General features: G+C 32.2%; 2 protein-coding genes and 1 long non-coding RNA gene across 3 annotated transcripts; all 3 read right to left on the bottom strand.

Moving 5' to 3' along the window:
* Positions 1 to 3414: 3414 nt before the first annotated feature.
* Positions 3415 to 6639, bottom strand: LOC142635028 (uncharacterized). The gene is made up of 3 exons (XM_075809248.1): positions 6584 to 6639; positions 3966 to 4602; positions 3415 to 3858 (listed from the first exon to the last, which is right to left on the bottom strand). Exons 1-3 carry the CDS (start codon positions 6637 to 6639, stop codon positions 3415 to 3417), a joined length of 1137 nt encoding a protein of 378 aa, XP_075665363.1.
* Positions 6640 to 9641: 3002 nt separating this feature from the next.
* On the bottom strand, positions 9642 to 17768 carry LOC142635027 (receptor-like protein 1). The gene is given in 4 exon segments (XM_075809247.1): positions 9642 to 10397; positions 10400 to 11844; positions 12000 to 12146; positions 17576 to 17768. Coding segments are annotated over 4 exon segments (2541 nt in total).
* A 1583-nt stretch (positions 17769 to 19351) lies between these two features.
* Positions 19352 to 22158, bottom strand: LOC142637442 (uncharacterized). Its single transcript, XR_012844641.1, has 3 exons — positions 21714 to 22158; positions 19587 to 19741; positions 19352 to 19504 (listed from the first exon to the last, which is right to left on the bottom strand). It is a non-coding gene; the product is annotated as an uncharacterized LOC142637442 (long non-coding RNA).
* Positions 22159 to 22517: the final 359 nt, after the last annotated feature.

The raw sequence follows: 22517 nt of genomic DNA, 5'->3' as shown, positions 1-22517 counted from the left end.
ATATCAATCTATGTATGAAGAATTTAATATATATTATGATCAATAATTTTACAATAATTTAGTGATTTAAATAAGTTGTACCTCATATTATTTTTGAGCAAAATCTCTTACAAATTTAATATATATTATGACCAATAGTTTTACAATAATTTAATAATCTAAGAGAAAGAACTCTTAACCTAGCGTTAATAGCTTCTCTCTTTCATCTATACCAGACAGTCAAGCCCCTCTCTCACCTCAAATCCACCTCTCCTCTCTCTCTCTCATCCTCCTCCTCCACCTCAGTTTTCTCAGGAAAACCAGACCAGCCAAAGAATCACGGCCACATGCAGAAAGGTTGCAAATTTGTAGTGTTTGAACAAGCGGAGCTTTCATAAGGTGAGTAATTGGGCTGGACTACATCTCTTTGAGGAGGGTGAAGTTTATGCTCACAGAAAAGGTAGTCTGGTTTGTGCGCGTCGTATTAGCAAACTTTGAATGGGGGACATAATTTATAGACCTCTGAGTGATGGAGATATTGTGTTGATTAATAGGCCTTCGTCCATTCATCTGCACTCCCTTTTAGCATTATCTGTTAGGCTCCTACCGATAACCTCAGCACTTTCTATAAACCCACTTTGTTGCTCCCCTCTTCATGGGGATTTTGATGGTGATTGCCTTCACGGCTATGTTCCTCAATCAATTGATGCCAGGCTTTATTTCTTTGCATGTGGCCGTGATCCTCTTGCAGGTATGGGGTTCCTCACAAATATTTGTAAATAAATGAAAAAAGTAATTCAGATTAAATTATTGCAATAATATATTTATTATAATAGGTAATTAATTTTTGTTTTTCATTATAATAGATTGTAAAATAATTGATATAAAGTTATTGCAATTGTAATGATAACTTTGATACAAATATCTGTCATTGTAATAAATTGTAAAATAATTTAAGACAATGATTTTCTGCACACATTTATTGTAATAGATTGTAAATAAATGAGAAAAATAATTGAGATCAAATTATTGCAACAATATATTTATTATAACATATTAATTATGAGAAAAATAATTAAGATCAAATTATTGCAACGATATATTTATTATAATAGATAATTATTTTATGATTTTCATTACAGTAAATTGTAAAATAATTAATATAAGGTCATTGCAATCATGGTTTTCAGACCCGGACCGTTCAAAGCACCGATAAAGGGAGAGGTTCTAAGTTTTTAAGGTTGGACCGAGGTTTGACTAAGGTTGAACTGCGATGACGTCATAATTACTTTAATAATTAATCAAAACTCAAATATAGATATTAAATTTATAAAACTAGCAAAATTGACTAATATATCTATATATATGAGAAAAATTTAATGATTTTCAAGCATGTATTTACAAATTAAATAAGAAAGTTAATAAAATAAAATACTTGTTGGAAAATACTTGTTTGTATCTCATACAAAACATGCGCAGCGGGAAAAAAATTAACGGATCTATTTCATTCGCAATTGATAACATGTACTATGTAAGTTTCAGAATTAGAGAATAAGAAAGCGTACCTTGATACGGTGAAATTCAAATCCGAAGATCAGAAGCACTTAGGAATACTTTTAATCTTCACTTCAATTCCACTTAATGCCCAAGATGTGTAGTCTTTCAATCGTTTTCATCAAAGAGAGAATAAGAGAATCTCCAACACTCACATACAAAACCATTTCATTCCTTGTATGAAAAACACTTATGATTCTCATGAAAAAATCTCTTAGAAATTCTGTATGTTTCTCAACTTATATATAACTGATTATCTATTTGGGCTAGCCTTTTGAGCCATTCCAATTAAGCTCTTATGTGTGGCTTGGAGTGTGACCAAAATGGACCAATAAAACACTAGCTCCAATGGGCCTTGGGCTTTTCTGTTAACTCTTGACAAGTCCAAAGTTACCATTAACTATATTTTATACCACTATATAAATATAGTTGCACTCTAAGTCTTATCTATAAATTATACCCCAAGACTTTATTATACATGCAAACCCTTCATAAAAATATTCGTAGTAATACAAAGTCATGGATGTAGACTGTTACTTTGTAAATTACTAGATCTTATCCTTTAGTACCCGGTTTAATCCTTTATGTTATTCATTATATATTTATGAAATCCAAATTTCATAATTATATACTTTAGTAACTCCTTACTAAAGTGGTTGGACCCAACTCTCTGAATAATCAAACCCATTAAACTTATCTCAAGAGAATATTTTGTATCTCCGTTAAGAGACTATGAATTCCATCTTGAGAATACATGTTCCATCAACACTAAATGTGGCTGCCCAACATACTGAGATTTTGAATGTAACTAATAGATCTCACTCTTGATATATCAAAACAACCTACACCTCATGATCAGATTCATTATTCTCTCAGGATTTAGAGTTGATGTAAATAGAAGTCGTGAAATTTATTATTCATTTGACAGTCGTTAGGAGAATAATAAATCTCACAGCGGTCCAGTTCAATATGTCTTAACTATTAAAACATATCAACATACCAACTAGAAATCTCCATTTCCATGATCAAGACAAATCATCTTAGTTGATATGTTATTATTTTCGCAGATGAAACGTCAAATTTCATCACCGACTACGAACTACATTTTAAGTTTACAAGGAACTTGTGATTTATATCTTCTGTGACTAAATCACATAAATCACATACAATGCATCTCATGGACTAAGATAATGTCTCATTAGTTCATTTATAAATAGTCTCATATAATTAAACAATTTTATTATTAATGACATGTCAATAAATTAGATTTTATGGCATAAATCCCAACAATAATAACCGTGAAAATATTAAAATTTGTAATTAATTTTTGAAGTAAGGTTGAATAGCTTTGAAGGATTTTAATTATAATTTTTTTTTTATTCCTTTTAAGAGATAGATAATTTAATCCAGTAGAATAGAATTTTGTTAAGTTGTTTTTATATTATAAAAAAAAATTGCATTAAGTTTACTTCAAGTTTTTTTTTTTTTTTTTTTTTTTTAAATTGTTGAGCATCAACTTGCAAGCTTAGCCAAGTGGTTAGACTCTAGCTCCAACTCGGACCGTGCCTAGGTTCTTAACCGGGTAAGTGTACTTTTCTGATTTTTTTTTCTTAATTAACAAACAAAGCATGCTTGAACTGCGGTTTCAAATAAATCTAGTTCTCTATGTTTAAAAACTGGATTTCAATTCGATTTTCGGTTAACCTGATCGGACCGCCCAGTCCGGTCTGGGTCTGACAACTTCTTTTTTTTTTTTTGAGAAACCGGCCTACCAAACCAGGCCGAAGATCATTTTATTGCTGAAAGATCAGATACAAAAAACTTTATATCTGAGGGAATCGAGTTCCTCCAAACTAAAACAAGAAAAGAAAATCTCGCTCGTCATGCTAGAGCATGTACGAATACATTTCCTTGCCGACGTGTGTGAGAGAAAGATGAGTACTGCAAAGTACTGACTGAAGACACAATATCTTTAACTAAATGACCCACCAATGGATGCTGACAGTGCTGATTCTTAATTGCCATAATAGCTTCTTCTGAATCCCCTTCCAACATTGAACCACTTAAACCAAGCTCACGGACGAAGAGGGTCGCCCATCTAGTTGCAATAGTTTCCGGCGCTACAATGGATGAGGGCAGAGGAATAATCTCGGATAAGGCTGCCAGGACTTCACTTGAGGAGTTTTGAACCACGGCACCGATTCCCGCTTCTCCCAAGTCTTCAAAAACCGCTCCATCAAAATTTGTTTTCAACAGGCCTGCATCAGGTGGCTTCCAAATGACGTTCCTTGGCAGCTTCTTTGTTGCAGGCTTCAGTCGTTGCTGCTGAAGTCCGCAAGGTACTGCGTCGCAAGGTCAGAGGTCTTTTCTATGGGTGTCACTATCTCATTTGTTCTTATTTTATTACGCAGATTCCAGCTGAACCAACAGACCATAATAAACCCTTCAGCTCCACGAGGATTCTGCAGCACCAACCTGAAAAGATCAACAAAAGATAAAGCTTGATTTATTGCATTACGCAATTCATCAAAGTTAGTACCCCAAGCCGCCTTAACCTTCTCACAGCCCCATAAAGCATGAATTACAGACTTGGGCTCTCTTTTACAGCTTGTGCAGCTATTTGAAATCACCACCTTCCTCCTAGCCAAGTTCTCCAGAGTAGGGAGGGACTCAGTACAAGCCCGCCATGCAAAGGTCTTCACTTTGTTTGGCACTTTCATCCTCCAAAGGCTTGACCACATTTTTCTGTTCACCTCATTGGTTGATCCCGACGCAGAGCCACTGTTTTCCTTTGCACACAACAATTGGTAACCGAGCTTCACAGAATACTGGCCATCCTTAGATTTTGGCCAAACCAAAGTGTCTTCCTGGGGTGTCAAACAAAGGGGAACGGACTTTATTTTTTGTGCCTCAAATGGCAGAAAACACCTCTCCAACAGATAAACATTCCACCAACCTGAATCAATGTCTATGAGGTCTGCTACCTTCGCATCAGCGGGTAACTGAGAGGGGGTGAGATGACCTTTCCTGACCGTTCCCCTGGCAGCCAGCAGTCTTGGTAAATCCAGGCTATTTGACCATTGCCCATTCTGTATCTAGCACCATCAGCGGTTAAATATCGTGCCTTAAGGATACTCTGCCAAGCAAAGGAACCGGATTTGACTTGGGCTGACAACCTTGATTGCAATTGCAACGATAAATCTGAAATTGAAGGAAAGAGTTTAATGGAATAAATTTAAAACTTAAAAAATTAAAATTAATAAAAATAAAGTTAAAGAACTGAAATGAAATATGAAGAAATTTAAAAGGTCACTTTTATATTTTAGTCTAAATATATATATATATATATATATATATATATATATATATATATATATATATATATAATTTCACATTATATTAATAAAAAACAGACTTTAAATTGAATAAATCTGAAACATAGAAAATTGAAATTAATGAAAACAAAGTTAAGGAATTGAAATGAAATATGAAAAAACTTAAAGAGTAAGTTTTACATTTTAGCCTCTATATATATATAATTTCGCATTATATTAATAAAAAACATTATTACGTTTTGAATAATAATTTCTATTTTCATTGTATGGAATGAAACTGTAAGAATAAAATTTTATATTACAAAAAAAAAAATGAAATTTTATAATCATATGGTATTTATCTAACAGAACAATCAAAATAAATTTTACGATATAAGTCAATTAGTTCTCTAATTATGAATCTCTCATTTATAAAACATAGACAACCAGCAAGTTAAAATTTTCAAGAGCCAATATATGTAAAATAATATGATATTATTATTAAATCCTCGTTTGCAATCATTGACATTGGAATTATTTGACCCAAAGTCAATTTCAATAAATAAATTATTTTACAAAAATAAATAAATTGGTAAATAAATTAATTTACCAAAAATCTATGTAGGCACATGTAAACGATTTGAAAATTATAAGAGATAATTAATTTTAAGCTCTTTTTTTCCCTTGATAATTAATGAGATAAGTTTAAGTTAACTAAGATGAAATAATATGATTTATTCATCTTGGACTACACAAAATCATTATTTTCTTTTTAAATATATATATATATATATATATATATATATATATATATATATATATATATATTATGTGTGTGTGTGTGTGTGTTATCAATTGAGAGAACTTTTAATTTCAGAGTAATGGAGATAAGTATTACCATGGAATACATAAAGCAATAGTGTGCATGTCCATAGTCATAAAATGGATGCAATAGTCAAACATTGTAAGTGTCCTAGAAGTATTTCCTTAAAAATTATAAACGTTAAGAATTTTAGATTTTTTTAAGAATTAGAGATTATATCTTAAATAATAAATAAATCTTTAGTGTGTCTAACTTACCATAATGTTATTTACATTGTAATTTGTGGAAAAATTAATGAAAAAATCACACACACACACACACATACACACACATATATATATATGGGTTTCACTAATCTATGCCCTTAGAGTATATGTTAATGAACTATTTTAGAAAAACTTTTTACTGAGAATTGAAAAAGCCGTCAAACTTTTTTAAAGATTTCTAAGTTTTTTATAAAAAATTTCCTAAAAAGGATTGTTAATGTATGCCTAAGGGCATACATTAACCGGACTATATATATATACAAAGAAAGAGAAGCACCATACTTATCGATCATAATATTTTGTTTCCTCTTCTATGGTATCCTAAGAAAGAAAATATAAATTAGCATAGATTTAGATGAGATTAAGGGATTTTAGCAAGAATATATGTAGTATTTAATTAAAAAAAAATAACAAAACCATTCAGAGAATAAAATATACAAATGGGAGGCAAAAGACTATGTACTAAAACAAAATATGGAATTAGCAAGATAGTAATGTTTTTCGATGTGATGGTTGTGATATGGTAAATTGAGGTCAAGGAAAATAACCATTACTCAAAAGAAGAAGTGGAAAACATTTAAAATACACTAGAATAAAAAAAAATATAGGGAAGATCAAGAGTATTGTTAGTGCATTGAAATACTTACCAAATTGTGATAATGGATTTTTGTTCAACAACAATCTCTGATCGAAGAAATTCCATCTCAATCTTATTGCCCGTTTGGATCCCCGTTTTGCCTTGCGTTTGCGTTTTTTTTTTTTTTAAAGACCAGCGCTTGGTGCACTGTTCATGGGACATAAACAGTGCACCAAGGCATATAAACAGTAAAAAAAGAGTGAACAATGTTTTTTTACACATTAAAAAATTATTTTGCTACAGTGTTTTCAGTTTTCAGTTTTCAGCAATAAGTTCTATCCAAACGGACTCTTAGTAAAGAAAGTCCAGAGTTTATTGGTGGGTGTATTTTCTTTGTGGGTGTGTTTTCTACTACTTTGTTCATAGGACAATTTATTTTGTCATAATGCACTTTGGAATAATTTAGTGTTCATATGATAGTTCAAGAGAATGTGTAAGGTCATAAACTCATAATGCAATATTGGATTTTTTTATGACCAATATTAAATGTTTTAATATTTAATATGTCCAGTATTAAATATATAATGGTAAATATATTGGAGTTTTAATATGGATTGACGCCAGCAAAGTGGTATATTGAGGATAATCCCATAATTTGTAGCTTTATGTCACATGTTTGATAAAATGGTTATGAGAAGAGTTAACAAAAAAAAAGAAAAAAAAAGGATGATATGTCTGTTGCAGAATTCCTACTTTAAAAAAAAAAAATGATAAATAACGTATTTTATGACTACATGTTTTCAATGATAGTTATAATAGCATTATTATAGTTGGTAAGTAACATGTATTTGATTATTATTTCAGAATGTTTAAAGTAATCTTTAGATAATTAGATGTTAAAAATTTCAAAAGTAGGAATTCCACATGGAAAGAATTACTTGCAAGGTCAAAGGATTGAAGGAAAGAAAGATTTCCAATGTGGGGTGATATGGTGTCTAGCAACTTTTTATTTTGTAAGTCCAAACCAATGACTCTTTGGTGTTTGTTGCCACTGGTGACCCCAACCCACTGGCAAAAATGGAAAGATTCATTCCAAGTAGCCAAGACACTGAGAGGGCTATTTATGTGGGACTTGAATTCAAGCAATGCAAGTTTATCAGTCTCATTTGGAAGTATGGTAGCTAAGGAAAATTTTAAGATTGATATGGGGAGGAACAAGAGAAAGATGGCACAAAAGATTCGTGAAAAGAGTGATGTTGTCATAACTGGATGCTCCATCTGGGAGGAAGAAAGTTGCTGCTCCAGAGAGATGCTGAGATAGGGAGAAAACTCTCACATAAATATATAGAGAACAAACTAAACAACCTTTTAGATGGGTACTGCTCATATAATTAATCTATGATTCTACAAATGATGCAGATTTGATGTGAGTTGTCTGCTTGCTTTATTTTGCAGTTCATAATCTTTATTGAAAATTTTCCATGTAAGTTGTCAATTGCCGTTATTTTTGAGTTTTAATTCACTAGTCAGTCTTTTTTTGCTCAAATTATCCCTGAGGATTAACTATATATTAGTTTTAGCCCACATTTTTTCTTATCTCATGTTCGATTTTCCTCAGTCTCGTTCCTCCAATATTTGAAAAAAATTTAAAAGATAATGTACCTCATAAAATTCTCAACAAAAAAGAGTAAAAATTAAAGATATAAACTGCAAATTATCTATGCCATTCTATGTAATAAAATAACATTATATTTTTACATAGTATCTTTATAATGCAATTCGATAACATATATAAAATCAAAGAAAAGAATAAAAATAACAACTTAAAAACATAAAAACTAAATCACATTAACCTAAAGTAAATTTCTAGAGAACATAAATATTAATCAATGTAAAGTAGAGATGCAAGAAAAACAATCTACCAAAAAATGAAAAAAAAAATTGAGAGAGAGAGAGAGAGATAACCTTTTTGTGTAGGAAAATTATGCATACAATGGGAGAAATTGGAAATTTATAATAAGTATATGGGAATAAGAAAAGCTAAAAATAAAGGAAGATATTGAGATAGAGGAAGATTGATATTAGTTGTGGGGAGATGAAAAAGTAAACAGGGGGGAAAGTTTGGAGAAAGTATAACAATAAGTTGAGAATTAATAAGAAAAAAAAATGAAAAATAAGAGAGAACAAAGAAAATGAATGGATGATGTGACTACTAATATGGCTCAATGGGAATGTAAGTGTAGCAACAATAAATGCTATGCTTCATCTTTGAAATTAACATATATAGATTGATTGATGATTGATTAGACCAACTAATTCAATACTTAGCAAAAATAAAAAATAAAACTACAAATCTATCGCTCTTACAGAATTTGTCATTTGTTTGTGTAGCTGAGTAAAAACTGGTAATGTCCCATATGGGCAAACAATCTAGGCATGATACCTCTTTGAATGGCTGGTTTCATTTCCCAGTATTTTAGTGGGTTTCACTAAAAGAAATTATCCAATGTTTTAAATGCATGCAGACTTAAAGCCTTAAAGGGAGCATACACCCTCAATAAAATAAAAAATAGCTTTCATTCGAATTGTTTCCCTTCTCTGCCTCAAGAGATAAATAGCCTTGATGCATGTGTAAGAATAATACGCTTTTAACTTCAACAAAGTTCTACAATTTTGTTTTCCCATATAAATCTTTAGCTGGATTAGGGAAGAAATTAATTCAGTTGATATCTTCCAATTTCCCTTTGACATAAGGGTCAAACTTTTCAACAAATATGAAAGCAAATGAATCTATGTAAGCCCTCCAAAATCAAGCTTTTGGAATTTTTTATATTGTTTCACATATATATTTTCACAAAATTTCAAATTTTGATATGCATTTCAACAAAAACTGATTTTGATACGATTCTAGACAAACTTGATAAGTTGATGTAAAGTAAAACAGTTCGAATTTGTTTTGTTTTGTTTTTGGTTCATCTTATATTAGAAATACCCCTATTATATTATGCAGTTTGCCAAATACCCTCATTTGATATTTGAAATCATTGTCATTTATTCATAGCCATAGCCTATAGATACAAAGGTTTCTATAGAGTTTTCAGAAATAGATGTCTTGGAAACCAATCAAGCTAATTATACAAACCACTAGATAACTTACGCAAAGCATCTAGCACAAAATAATAACAGGAATAAACGCGATCCTCAATCAAATTGAAGCACCATTGTCGCCAATAAGGATTTATATAGAGAAGAGAAATAACTCCCAGGCAGAATATGATATAAGACACCGAAAAGCTAACAAAGAAGACCAGAGGATCAATTTTGTACCAATTCTCATCACTTGCATCTGGTGTCGGGGTGGAAGGTGAATCATCTATGCTGGAACAATTCTTCAATGGTGGTCCACAAAGAAATGGATTTCCTATATAGCTGTTAGCATCGAATGTCCCAAACTGTGCTTTCCCATCTGGAATTCTACCTGATAAATTATTGTAAGCAACAGAGAAGACCGCCAAAAAATGTAGTTCGATTAACTGGGGTGGGATTTCTCCACTCAAACTATTGTGAGAAAGGTCTAAGCTTTCTATTTGAGTCAAGTTGGAGAATGTCTTTGGAATGGAACCTGTCAACTTATTATAAGATAGATTTAGTGCATGGATCGAAGAAAGCATTCCAAATTCTGCTGGGATTAAACCTGTTAGATTGTTACATGAAAAATCCAATCCAGACATGAAATCAAGAAAGTCACCTTTGTAGGAGTTAGTCCTGTTTTTTGTTACAAAATTTGCTTCATCTTGCTTATACAAAGCTTCCTGATTTGAAAATTCAAAATTCTTTGCTGAGAAACTTCCATACGGGTAAGATGAATCCCACTTCAAAAAACAAAATTTGCATCTTCAAACCAAAAATCATCGAGCCCATGCCCTCCAAAGGTGATGTATCGAAAGCAGGTAGGTATTGAACCAAAAAAGAAATTACTGGAAAGATCTATTAAATTTAATTTGTTCAATCGACACAACTGACTTGGAATGTAGCCACTAAAAGAGTTTCCTTTCAACAACAGAATTCTTAAGCTGGAAGCTGCTCCGAGTGCATGGGGAATGGTGCCTGACAAGTTGTTATAACTAATATCCAATGCCAAGAGAGACGACAAATTGAAAGAAGATTCTGGTATAGATCCTGAAAAGAAGTTCCCTTCCAAATGTATATGCATTAAGGATAACGCCCTTGACCAGGAAGGCAAAGATCCTGACAGCAAATTATGAGAAAGGTCCAAAAACTCAAGCCTATTTTTTTCACAATTAAAATGACCTCTGAACAAATTATTCCGCAAGATGAGCGTTGATACAAACGTTTCATTACATATCCAGCCGGGAATCGTACCAGACAGATAGTTGTTGCCAGCATCCAAATATTGCAGGCTAGTGGGTTTGGATACTACATTTGACAAAGTTCCAAAGAACCTATTGTCATTTAGTTCCAGAAGAGCCAACCAAGTTAAGTTAAACTGGGTTGAGATTAAATTCCCTTGAAAATTATTATATGATAATTTCAAAGCCATCAATTTCAAGCAACCTGCAAACAATTCTCGTGGTACCACTCCTGAGAAGTTATTAACAGACAAATCCAGCCTCTCCAAGAGACTCATGTTACCAATTGAAGAGGGGAGATAACCTTCGAAAGCATTTTCAGACAAGTCTAAATTCTTTAGGTTGATTAGGATTTTCCCTATACCTTCTTGAAGCTGCCCTTCAAATTGATTTTTTGACACATCTACCCACGAAAGACTGTCATTAAGATGGAGTGGCAAATGAAACTGACCAAAGAAAGAGTTATTCTTCAGATTGACATACTCTAGCCTTGTATTGTTTTCAAGCAACCAACCAGGGAACCGTCCTTTCAACTTGTTGTGAGAGAGATCAACCACTTTCAGGTTGTACTGGTGAAGGAGAAATGTTGGAATATCACTAGAGAGCTTGTTTAGATACTTTGATAGGATGAGGAACTGTAACTGAAACGAAGGCACCCAACCTGAAATTTCATTTATCTGGAATTTGTTGCCATCACATGTGAATCGAACTAGTTCAAGCATGGAGTGATTAGCAAATGAGCTGAATGAAAATAACCCATCAAATTCATTAGAACCAAGGTCAATGTACTTAAGGGACTTCAGGCTAGCTATCCAAGATGATGAAATATTTCCAGTGAATTTGTTCCTAGAAAGGTCTAACAGTTGAAGAGACGTCAAATTGTTTAGGCAAGGAGGAAGGGTCCCTTCAAACTTATTGTATGCAAGATCAAGCTCTACAAGTTTATTCAGTTTACACAAACCTGGAAAAAGAAATTTAATCAATATCCAACACCATTATTATTATCATTGTCAATATCTTTCATTAATTGTTTTCAATTTTGCAAGCTTTAGTTATATCATTACAATTAACACTCACAAACTGGCATGTCAGATTTTTATATTTAACAGTACTTACCTTGTCTTGGTAAAGAGCCTTTAAGTCTATTGTCACCCAAAGATAAAGCCTTGAGAGATGATAGTACCCCTATTTGAGAAGAAACAAATCCATTGAACGTATTCTCACTCAAATCTAAAATCTTCAAACTGCAGGAGGTTGCCAAACCTATGGAGCAAAAGATAAAGGACGATTACCAAAAAATAAAATAGATGCAAGGACGGAACTACCTTGGGGCTGAAGGGGGCCATGCCCCCCCCCCCCAACCTTTGAAAAAAAATTCCCTAATATATATATTAGCATAAAAAATATACTTTTGTGTCTAAAATTAATATACTTTGCCCCTCTCTCCCAAACAATTTACAAGCTAGCCCATGAAACAAAAATGAAAAAAATTATCAAATCATCCATTGTCTAGTTGTCTCAAGAATATCAAGAAAAACATTTAGCTAAACATTTGGATAATTTACAAATCTAGACAACAAGAAAAATCTACAAAACAATTCACATATTCAGATAATAATAAAAATTCTTTGGACACGGTCTAAGTTAAAAAATATATATAACAAATCAATTATAAATCCTAGCAAAACAAATCACAAAAACTCAATAACCTCTACCCAATTTCTACCTCTCATTTGACTCATTTGAGAGCTTTTTGTCCCTCTTAAGCAACTCCACCCCATAGTCACAAAAACAACTCCTATGCTGCTAATTACTTCATCCACACACTAATTAATATTACCAGCAATTTGGATCTGTTGGTGTCTTTAACTCAATCTTTGAAAAAAATTAATTTTTTAAAAGATCTACTGCTCACTTGGATTAGTTGATGTATTTTAAAATTTTACTTTAACGATGTATTATTATCATTAATTTATTCTTGATTATAATATCTAATATTGAGTTTAAAAAAAATACGAAATACAAAAAATAAATAAATAATTAATGCTAATAATGCATCGCTGTCAACCTTTAGTATTAATATTGTAAGTGCACAATTGCACCTGGACCCAAAGAAAATTATAGGCTCAGGCCCAATGAGCCTTAAACAATAAAATTTGTAGAGTGTGGGCTGAAAATCTAGGTTAAAGGTACTGAGAACTTGACAACAGCCTGAGAGTTACAAACACTTGTGAATAACAATTGTTAATTGCAAATAGGCCTCCTCGGATGTAAGCCGAGGACCAATTCTGTATTATTTCTCTTTCTTTCTTACAGGTTACAATCCTTAATTTCTTTTCTTTTTCTTTAGAGAGAGAGAATGAGCGAGAGAGAGAGAGAGAGAGAGAGAGAGAGAGAGAGGGATCCCCCCCTCTTTTGCCTTCCTCTCCCTTAAATACCCATTTTTCAGATGTCTTTTGGGACCCTGACTAGAAGTTTATGCCCTACTGTTCAGGGGTCACTTCCCCATTAATGCGGCCAGGGAGGTAGGTGCAGAGTCTTTAATGCGGAGGTGGCAGCCTTTGCTCTAGATATTTTCCTTAACACTGGTGTATCGAGAAGGTTCAGGGTTTCCCCCTTTAACCATTAGTCTTTCTAGAGTTATGCTTTGACCTTCATAATGAAGCCTTGAATTCTCTTGGGCTTGTCCGAGGAGAAGCTCGTCCTCGGCTGCACCATTGGACCCTCGGCGTATTGGCCAATTCGTAGAGTTCAATTCTGGAGCAGGTCGGCCCTCCATGCTACAGTCCAAAGGCCCATATGCCCATTTGGGTCCTTTTACTCCCCACAAATATTCTAACTTTTTAAAATTCTTGAACAAGGAACTTTGGCCCCCTCTAAATTTGAATCCTGGTTCCGTCCCTAAATAGATGGTTGCTATTAGAAAATAAATAAATAAAACAGATTTGTTGTTAAGCTATAGAAGGCAATTTAACCCTGTATCCTCAACTTCTCTGAAGCAAGATCAGTCACATATGATGTTCTATCCTATATAAAATTATACTCTTTGAAAAGTCCCCAATTAGCAAATTTTTCGTGACTACAGATAATGTTTTATTAGGCTTGCCTATATCTCATTTCCTCCTGCTCAAATAATTATTTTTTCTTATGATGCATTAATTGGTCTCTGTTAAGTGTTACACTCACACATAAACTAATTATATTAAGCAAGATCATTCATCTTTTATATGTATTAAAAATAAATAATAAAGAAAAACCATCTTTTCCTTTTAGCGTGACTTTTTTCTTTGATTTTTCATAGCATCACCTTAATATTCTTGTTTGGCATATGTTGTCATGTTGATATGGCTTGCTCTACCCTGGATTAAAATTTCTCTAAATATCATTATGTTCAGAAATGCAAATTAAAGAGGTGCAAAAGAACAACACAATCTGCAGATTGCTAAAATAAATAAAAGGAATATCATACTAATTAGTTACAAAGATGTCATAGAAAATACAGAGGGTGAAGCCAATTGCAGAGTGCAACAAGATTCAATCAAATTTTAGGAGAGTTTGACTAATTGCAGTCAAGAAACCTCCAAATTGATTTAAGTAGGAAACTAAAACGAAGTATGAGCAAAGTCTTGGCTTACCCTGTCGAGAAAGAGGTTGGCGTATGTTGATATGACTTGCATAAGATGCACCATGTGCACTAGAAGTGCATCACATAGATTACAAACGAACCCAGTGCTATTTAATGCACAAAATGTAGTGGTCTATTTGATCATTTAATACACTGAGTATACCGGAATTAGGGTTTCCACCGTGCGCACACTCTTCTTTTTTCTTTTTCTTTTTTTTAATTTTAAGAAAGATCACATGTCACGTTTATTTTCAAGTTGCAATTGATTGATAGCATGTTTTTCTATAAATAATGTGACAATTGATCACCAAAGCCTAAAAGACCGATTTCACTAGGTAAGAGGTGTCTAACCCCTTCTCACCTTGTAACTTTGCATCTAAATATAAATCAAGGGTCTTAGACTAGTATTTATCCATATAATTTTACATTTTGTAAAATGTAATTAGGACCAAGGCCATATAAATCCTCTCTTAGATTGTATTTAGGACCAAGTTGTTTAGAACCTAGCGGTTCCTAATGGGAATGGCTAAGAGTTGTAGAGCAATGTATGGGAATTTTAAGGAAATTTACCTAATTCGAGGTAGTTATCCTCGCGATAGAGAAATGTCAAGAGAGAGAGAGAGAGAGAAAATACACTCAACAATCAATTGGTTTATTCTTCAATAATATCTAATGTTGAATTATAATTATATATTTGTAGGAGACTAGCTCTAATCTTATTGGCTCACATGGCTTAAGATAATTGGTTAGGATGCTACTACTCTTAGTGGGCCAAGAAGCTGACTTTCAAATCTGACTAAATGAGGAACATTTCAAACTTTTTAATCTATATTAACTGGTATTTATGATGGCTCTAACATATCTAGGGAGTTAGAGAGAGAGAGAGATACAAGAAAAGGTTGTCGCTAGGTAGTAGATATACCATTTAGCTATATATTTATATGACGGTAAATTCAAAACAATACACTAGAATTGATCAGTACCAATATATATTATTCATTTGGCCAAATTGAAATAATCTCCAATACGAAAGTTACTCTCTTTGTGTGTGTATGTGTGTGTGAGAGAGAGAGAGAGATTTGGATGTGAGGTTCTTGAGAGATTCTTTGTTCCTATATTGTAATATGTTGCTATTATATATTATTGTTATTATTATTGTAAAGTTGTGATTTCCAACAATATTGTGTTGGCTTTAATTCCATGTCAAATTTGATTGAAATTTCTTCATTCATTTTCCCTGTATGTATGTGGGTTTATTTGTTAGGGATAAGTGTGAGAGATCGGTGAAGAATCAAGCTTCAAAAGTTGAATCAGTGGATTTCGCGACTGGCTCGCGAGTAGCTCGCAAGAAGCAACCCGCAAAAAGGCCACATGTGGAGCACATGACTGGAAAACGAAGAGTCGTGCTAGGCTGTCATTTTTTCGACTATTTCGTGAGAAGGGCCAACTCGCAAAGGACTCGCGAAAGTCTCTATTTGGAAAAAAAAAGTTGTGTTTGCTTTACCAAATTTTTACCCAGACTATATATATTCTCATTACCCACAAATTGTAAGGATTGCTTCCCAGAGAGAAAACCCTAGAAAATACATTTGAGAGTTAGAGATTTTATACCCACAATCATCTACACATTTCCTTATGGTTTTTCTTAACTTTTACCTCTCCATCTCTAAATTTTTTAGAGGTAGCTAGTCCAAACACTTTCCAAACCCATTCTGAGTGTGAAGTGAGATTTTTGTGCTACTGAGAAGCATTGGAAGAAGTCATTCAATGGCAGATGAAATCGGGCTAAATTGTGGGATCCAGAAAGTTAGAGAAGACAAGGCTCTAAGAAGTCAATTGGTAGCAGGAGCTTGGAGAGCTCAAGTACATAAGGTAGATTAGGCTTAGAGGGTCTTTTGTTATTCATGTACTTCAACTTTATTCTCTAATGGATCGATTTCGACTTGGATGGTCCCGGAGAGGTTTTTCGCCGAGTTCTTCGGTTTTCCCTTTGATAACACGTCTCGGTGTTATCTTGTGTTTGCACCTCTCTTTCCTACCTTTTAAGCTTTTATTTTATTGTTAATGGTAGATAAATATGGCTTAGGATAGTGTTATCAGTTCATTGTGCTTACTTACTTTTGTTCCGCACTTAGTTTAAGTTAAAGTAAAAATAATCTAGCCATAATTTTTATTTGGGGGTTTAAACAAACTCTTGTGTTTTAACATAAATCTGAGCTTTTAATTATCATTATTAATATTGTTATTATTGTAGTGAGGTTCTCCTTGTCCGCCATGGATACCAAATAATGTAAAATAGTTGAGTTTTCTGTATGTAATTGTTAATTTATTTTTTGGCTTTATCATTTTATCTTTGATCTTTGAATCCTGGAAGTGCCATTGCACAACATGGTACATGTATTTTGTGAACATGTTACTTAATGATAACAGCCCAGCCTTCTATTCTCAAAAGCATAGTGTCTTATGAAGTGTGAAGAAATTTTATTACCTTGAATTGGCAGAAAACCGTCCAGGAAATTGTCACGTAAAATTAAGGCCTCCAAGCTTCGTAGATTAGCCAGGTCTGCGCCGTACGTAGTGAAACACATGACAGACAAAAAATTCAGTAACTTGTTTTTTTCACATGAAGAAAGAGTCGGTGATGCTCTATTCTATTTTTATGAAAACGCAAGGAAATATGTGGTATTTATGATGGAAAACGAGCCTATAACTAATCAAGAAAAGAATAATATAGCTATTCTGAATCATGTATGTTAGATATATATATTAACCCAATAGCATAAACTCAAGTCTAATCATTCTACTCTCTCATATTATGGAGAAAGAATTAAGAATTTAAACTTGATGTCTTAATTAATTTCATTATTTTTCCCTCGTATATTTTTACTTCTTGCTCTTCTACTTGATTCTAGTTTACGTCCAGTACTCCGAGACACATGGGAACTTAGCAAAAGCCTCATGCAGTCTAACATTTTACTTGTTTATTACCTTTATATATATTCTCTTGAACCCAGCCAAGCAAAGCATTATGATTTGAGCGCAAGAACAATTTTACATATGCACATACCTGTATTTTGTAGTCGGCCTTCCATTCTATTATGATTCAGGTCCAGGGATTTAAGGACTGGTAGTACACCCAGATCCCTTATAATCTCTTTATTGAAACTATTTTGGCTTAGGTCTAGCTGCTTCTGCTTCGTCAGCTTGGACAAACTTTCGGAATCTGAAAGTGCTTTGAAGCCAGGGTGGCAATCATTCATTAGAGAACACAAGGACAAATGATACAACATTTAATACATGTTTGAGAATTTATACAGGAATACAATGCCTGAATGAATAGTGTTAAACTACCAATAATTTCTTTCTCAAAAAAAAAAAAAAATACCAATAGTTCCAAAAGCTTAATCTATTAAATGTTTAATATATTGAAATATAATATATTTAATTATTTAATCATGTAATTTTAAAAAAGAGAATAAAAATAAATAAATATTTATCTGTCTAGCTTATTTGGATGTTTGAAAGAAAAGGAAAAGAAAATGAGTGGAATAATAAAAAAATTTTGAGAGAGGTGAATGAAAAATCATTGGAAATAAATGAATTTTTTTAACAAAATTACTATTATGTCATCGCTTTAATAAAAATTGAGGACATTTATGAAAAAAAAAAAAAACGTATACCTTAGAGACTTCCTTTTATAACGTGGTTACAATTTTTCATTCAACTCTAAGTTGCCTATTGTATATCTTACTTATAATTTCTTTAATCTACCATTGTACAATATTGTACATCTATCTTTATTAAAAATTCCATGTCTTTATTATACGCCAAATTCAGAAAATGGTATAGCAATGAACCTATAAAGGTAATTGTGTTTAGTGAGTTCCAGTTAACTCAACTAGTAAAGTTTCTGATGGTGTATAAGAGATTTGTAGTTTAATCTCCGCCTACACCAAAAACTAATTAGTGTCTTAATTTGGTGATAAAGAGTTATCATTAGGAGCGAACGTCATAAGTTGAAACTCTCTAGAAAAAAAAATGTAATTTTTTTTAAAATTACAAAACTAACCAGGTCAAAACCAAGTTGCACATAGGTTGCAGGAAAGCCATTAGATTTTAATGGATTTTTTTATTCAATTGCATAAGTGAACTGACTAAGGTACCGGTCTACCGAGTTAGTGATCTAACCAACCGAGCTAGATTGGGTTTAAAAATTATACTTAATAGAGTATTAAACATAGAGTAAATTTAATTAACATTATACTCTTGACATTTTATTTGTCTTTTATGCAAATTAGGAATAGAATCTTTTCATTTCATTAACTTGTATCTCTTTTGTTTTGGAGTGAAATTTCATTAACCTGTTTTTGCAACAAAAATAGTAATTTTATAAATTTCATAATGAAATCAAACTTTTTTTATACCATTTTTAAAATTAAAATAATTTTTTTTTAGGAAACAACAATACTTATTAAAATACACTAACACGAGAATAGTATATAGAATTTTTTAAACAAATTTATAATATATTACATAACCAGAGTATACTACAAAAGACATAAACGAAAGATAGATGTACCCAACCCATCCATCTATTCGCTAGCCAATCAAAACATAGGAACAAATCAATTTTAAAAAAGAAATACTCACAGGAGCAAAGCAATGCAACCACTTGAATTTTTTTTTTTTTTTTTTTTTTTGACAATTTGATAGTTAGAGTATGGTAGAGGGATCTAATCATTAGATATTTATACTGTAAACACTAGAAAATATTAGTTGAGTTACAAAACTCTTGATAAATGCATGAAAATTGATCACCGCAAATAGCTCATAATGCGCTAAATTTATCGATCACACAGCTTAAATTTGAACAAACTGGTAACCTTTATTAGGAAAACTCTATCTCACTCTCTATATATACCTTGCATATTTAGGGAGCCATTGAGTTCATTAGATCTTAAATTCAAAAACTCCAAGTTTTCCAAGGTTGATAATTCTGCACATAAATCGAAATAAAATGAGAAAAAATAGAAACTGTTTCTAGATTACATTAACAGCATAGGCAAAGAAGCATAAACCTTGGACTGGAAAGGAACCCTCGAATTGATTGTTATTGATGATCAGATTCTTAAGGGATGTAAGGGCATTCAATGATGTAAGATACTCCGGTTGAACAAGTTAAAACCAAGATCCAACGTCTCCAGCCTTTTCAGTTCTGACAAACTTTCGAATCCTACAAGATTAATTGTAGGAAATAAAATAATTGTAAATAATAATAATAAAAATAAATAGAGCCTTTTATTTTTTAAATGGAATTACAGAAGAATATTAGAATCGATCATTTAATCTATATAATTACAGTTTGTAAGAGAACCAGGAAAGCTATAGGAAAGAAAAAAAATTCGACACTATGTTCATGCATAACAATTTTATTGATCTCACATGTTTTGTTTGCCTTTTAAGAAAAAGTATAACAATTAATCACGCACCAAAACATTAATGTGATTCATGATGGAAGAGTTGCACAATTTGTATGCCACTAGTAGCGAAAGTCTTATTTAGAATTTCACACAAATCACATACTCATCTCTTTTATATATATATATATATATATAATATAACACATGCTGGTAGATTATATGGTGCACAATCGACACATTTTAATATTTTTCAAAGAAATATTTACTGTATAAATAATTTTTCTCCATTGTAATTATCATAATTATCAAATTAATAAAAAATAAGAAGACACTTCGACGCAAGCATGTAAATAGGATTAGTTATTATAGGGTAGTTTTTATTTTATTGAAATAAAATGAGATGTACTAAATCACTGTTTTTGAAGGATTATGAAAAAAATCAGAAAGGTAATAATTACCATATAAAAGTGTTAACTCTTTATAGTCCATAGGGAAATACTATTACACCTACTCACTCAAAAAAAAAAAAAAACCATGCTCATAAATGAAGGCCTAAATTAGAGTGAAATACACAATTATTGCGTGCAGTTGGTGACTTTGTTAATCTGAAAATAAAGTCTTTCGAGTATATATGGAAGTTATCATCTCACAGATAATATTAATTGTCGACACCAGTGGCGGAGCCAAGATTTCAATTTAGGGGGGCAAAATTAAAAGACAAGATTGAAAGTAAAATTAATCTAAATATTATTAATCGATGTTAATAACAAAATAGATATAGAATTATATACTATTAATGCAATTGTTGTACAAAATCTAATATAATATAAACTCTAATTTATTTTTTCATACATAATTTAATTTGTTTAATTGGAAGATTAGTAAAATACACCTCGATATGAGTTTGTTTAGAATTAGAATCTAAATCATTATTATAATTTGGCTTCTCCATAATCTCAATTGATTATAAGTATTTATTTCATATTATTAAAATAAATAAAACAAAAAAAAAATCATAGTTAATAACAATCAAATTAAGAGATTATTTTAAATATATAGAATTTAAACATGTAATTTGATTCTTTAAAATAAATTGAGAAAATAAATCAATATAAAAGAATTATAAAGTTGTATTTTCATTTATGCAAAATTCAGTATTTTTTACTCTATTCTTTAAGTAGTAAGTAGTTAAAATTGGTTCTATAGTAAAAATAAAGTGTTTCAAAATTGAAATTATGAAAAAGTTAAACTAGAAGAGAAAAAGATTAGGGAACGCTATGGTTTTAGTTTGATACACAAGGACCTAAATATATATTTTTTATTATTATGATTACGTGGGAATACCTTATTTGAGGAACAAATTGCGCTAAAAAAAGCACTCCAGGAAAAAAAAAACTTTCAGTGCTTGAGAACATGTGGCAAGGAAAAACAACATGAGTGTTAAGTAGGACCTACAAAACTTTGTTTTATTTGGAAAAGACAAAGTAATGTTACAGAGAGTTGCACTTAATATTATTTTCTTCTCTAGTCTCTAGGTGTGGAACATTTGTGTCAAGTTCAAAATACTTGAGAGCCTAATATTTAGGTTACTACTCTAGATTTTTTTTTAGGAGGTCAGGGGGGGCACTTGCCCCCTCTCGCCCCCCTTGCCTCCGCCCCTGGTCGACACACCTCAAAGTTGAATTATTTTTCTGATCACTCAACAAATTAACAGTTAACCATACCCAACGAAGAGAACATGAATGAAAGAGGAAAAAAAAAAAAAAAAGCAGGGTTCAAACATACCTTCATTCTCAATCCAACCACCAATCTCATTAAATGATAAATTTAAACTTCTTAGTTCCTTGAAAGCCCGGAATATAGAGATATTCAAGAGCCAGATTTTATCATAATCCTTGTAATAAAATACTTCGTCCCAATTATCCCAGCGAATATAATGAACATAATCAGATATTTGGGTAACATTGTGGAGAGAGAGCTCAATTACATGACCAGTGGTGGAGTTGCACCTGACTCGTTCCCAACCACAACACTCACTGTTTGAGTCATCAACCCATGAAGGGAGAAGATGGTCAGCATCATCACCGTTGGATCGGACGAACTCCTTAAATTCTAGCAGACACATCCTCTCCTCTACAAAGCATGCTCTGTGTCCACAAATTTGAACCAAAACCAGCAAACCCCAAAATAGGTTCTTCATGAAAGGCCAGGCCATTGTGAAAAATGAAATACTCCCTTACACACCGCTAGACCAGTTTTTTATTGTGCTTCTCCTACTTGTGGTAAAATGGTCAAGTCAATGCGTGAGAGTGGGTGAACAATTATTTAAGGACATTACAGGTGGTAGCCATCCCAAGGCTCCAGGATGGGAAATTCTTGCGTAGTGTAAAAATCAGTAAAATTTGTACATGACTTTTTTGTTTATTTTTTTTTTATTTTTTTTTTTTGGTGGGGGGGGGGGTTTGGGCAGAAGAAAATAGTAATGGACTTGACTCTTGAGTGCTTTTTCAATAAATAATTGGAAAGTCAAAGTCGTTGATTCTCCGGTCCATCACGGCAGCAACTTGGTCTACTATAGAGGAAGGGGTC

The sequence above is a fragment of the Castanea sativa genome, chromosome 5, assembly GCF_040712315.1.
Source record: "Castanea sativa cultivar Marrone di Chiusa Pesio chromosome 5, ASM4071231v1".
Lineage (NCBI taxonomy): Eukaryota > Viridiplantae > Streptophyta > Magnoliopsida > Fagales > Fagaceae > Castanea > Castanea sativa.
This window is presented reverse-complemented; position numbering and strand designations above follow the sequence as displayed.

Bases quoted from the DNA above. Each gene is read 5' to 3' on its own strand.
- LOC142635028 (XM_075809248.1), bottom strand. From the start codon at position 6,639: ATGGAATTTCTTCGATCAGAGATTGTTGTTGAACAAAAATCCATTATC. The intron at 4,603-6,583 runs GTAAGTATTTCA...ATGGTCAAATAG, and splicing joins AAATCCATTATCACAATTTG to CCTGGATTTACCAAGACTGC. The intron at 3,859-3,965 runs GTCTGTTGGTTC...TGCGGACTTCAG, and splicing joins GAGCTGAAGGGTTTATTATG to CAGCAACGACTGAAGCCTGC.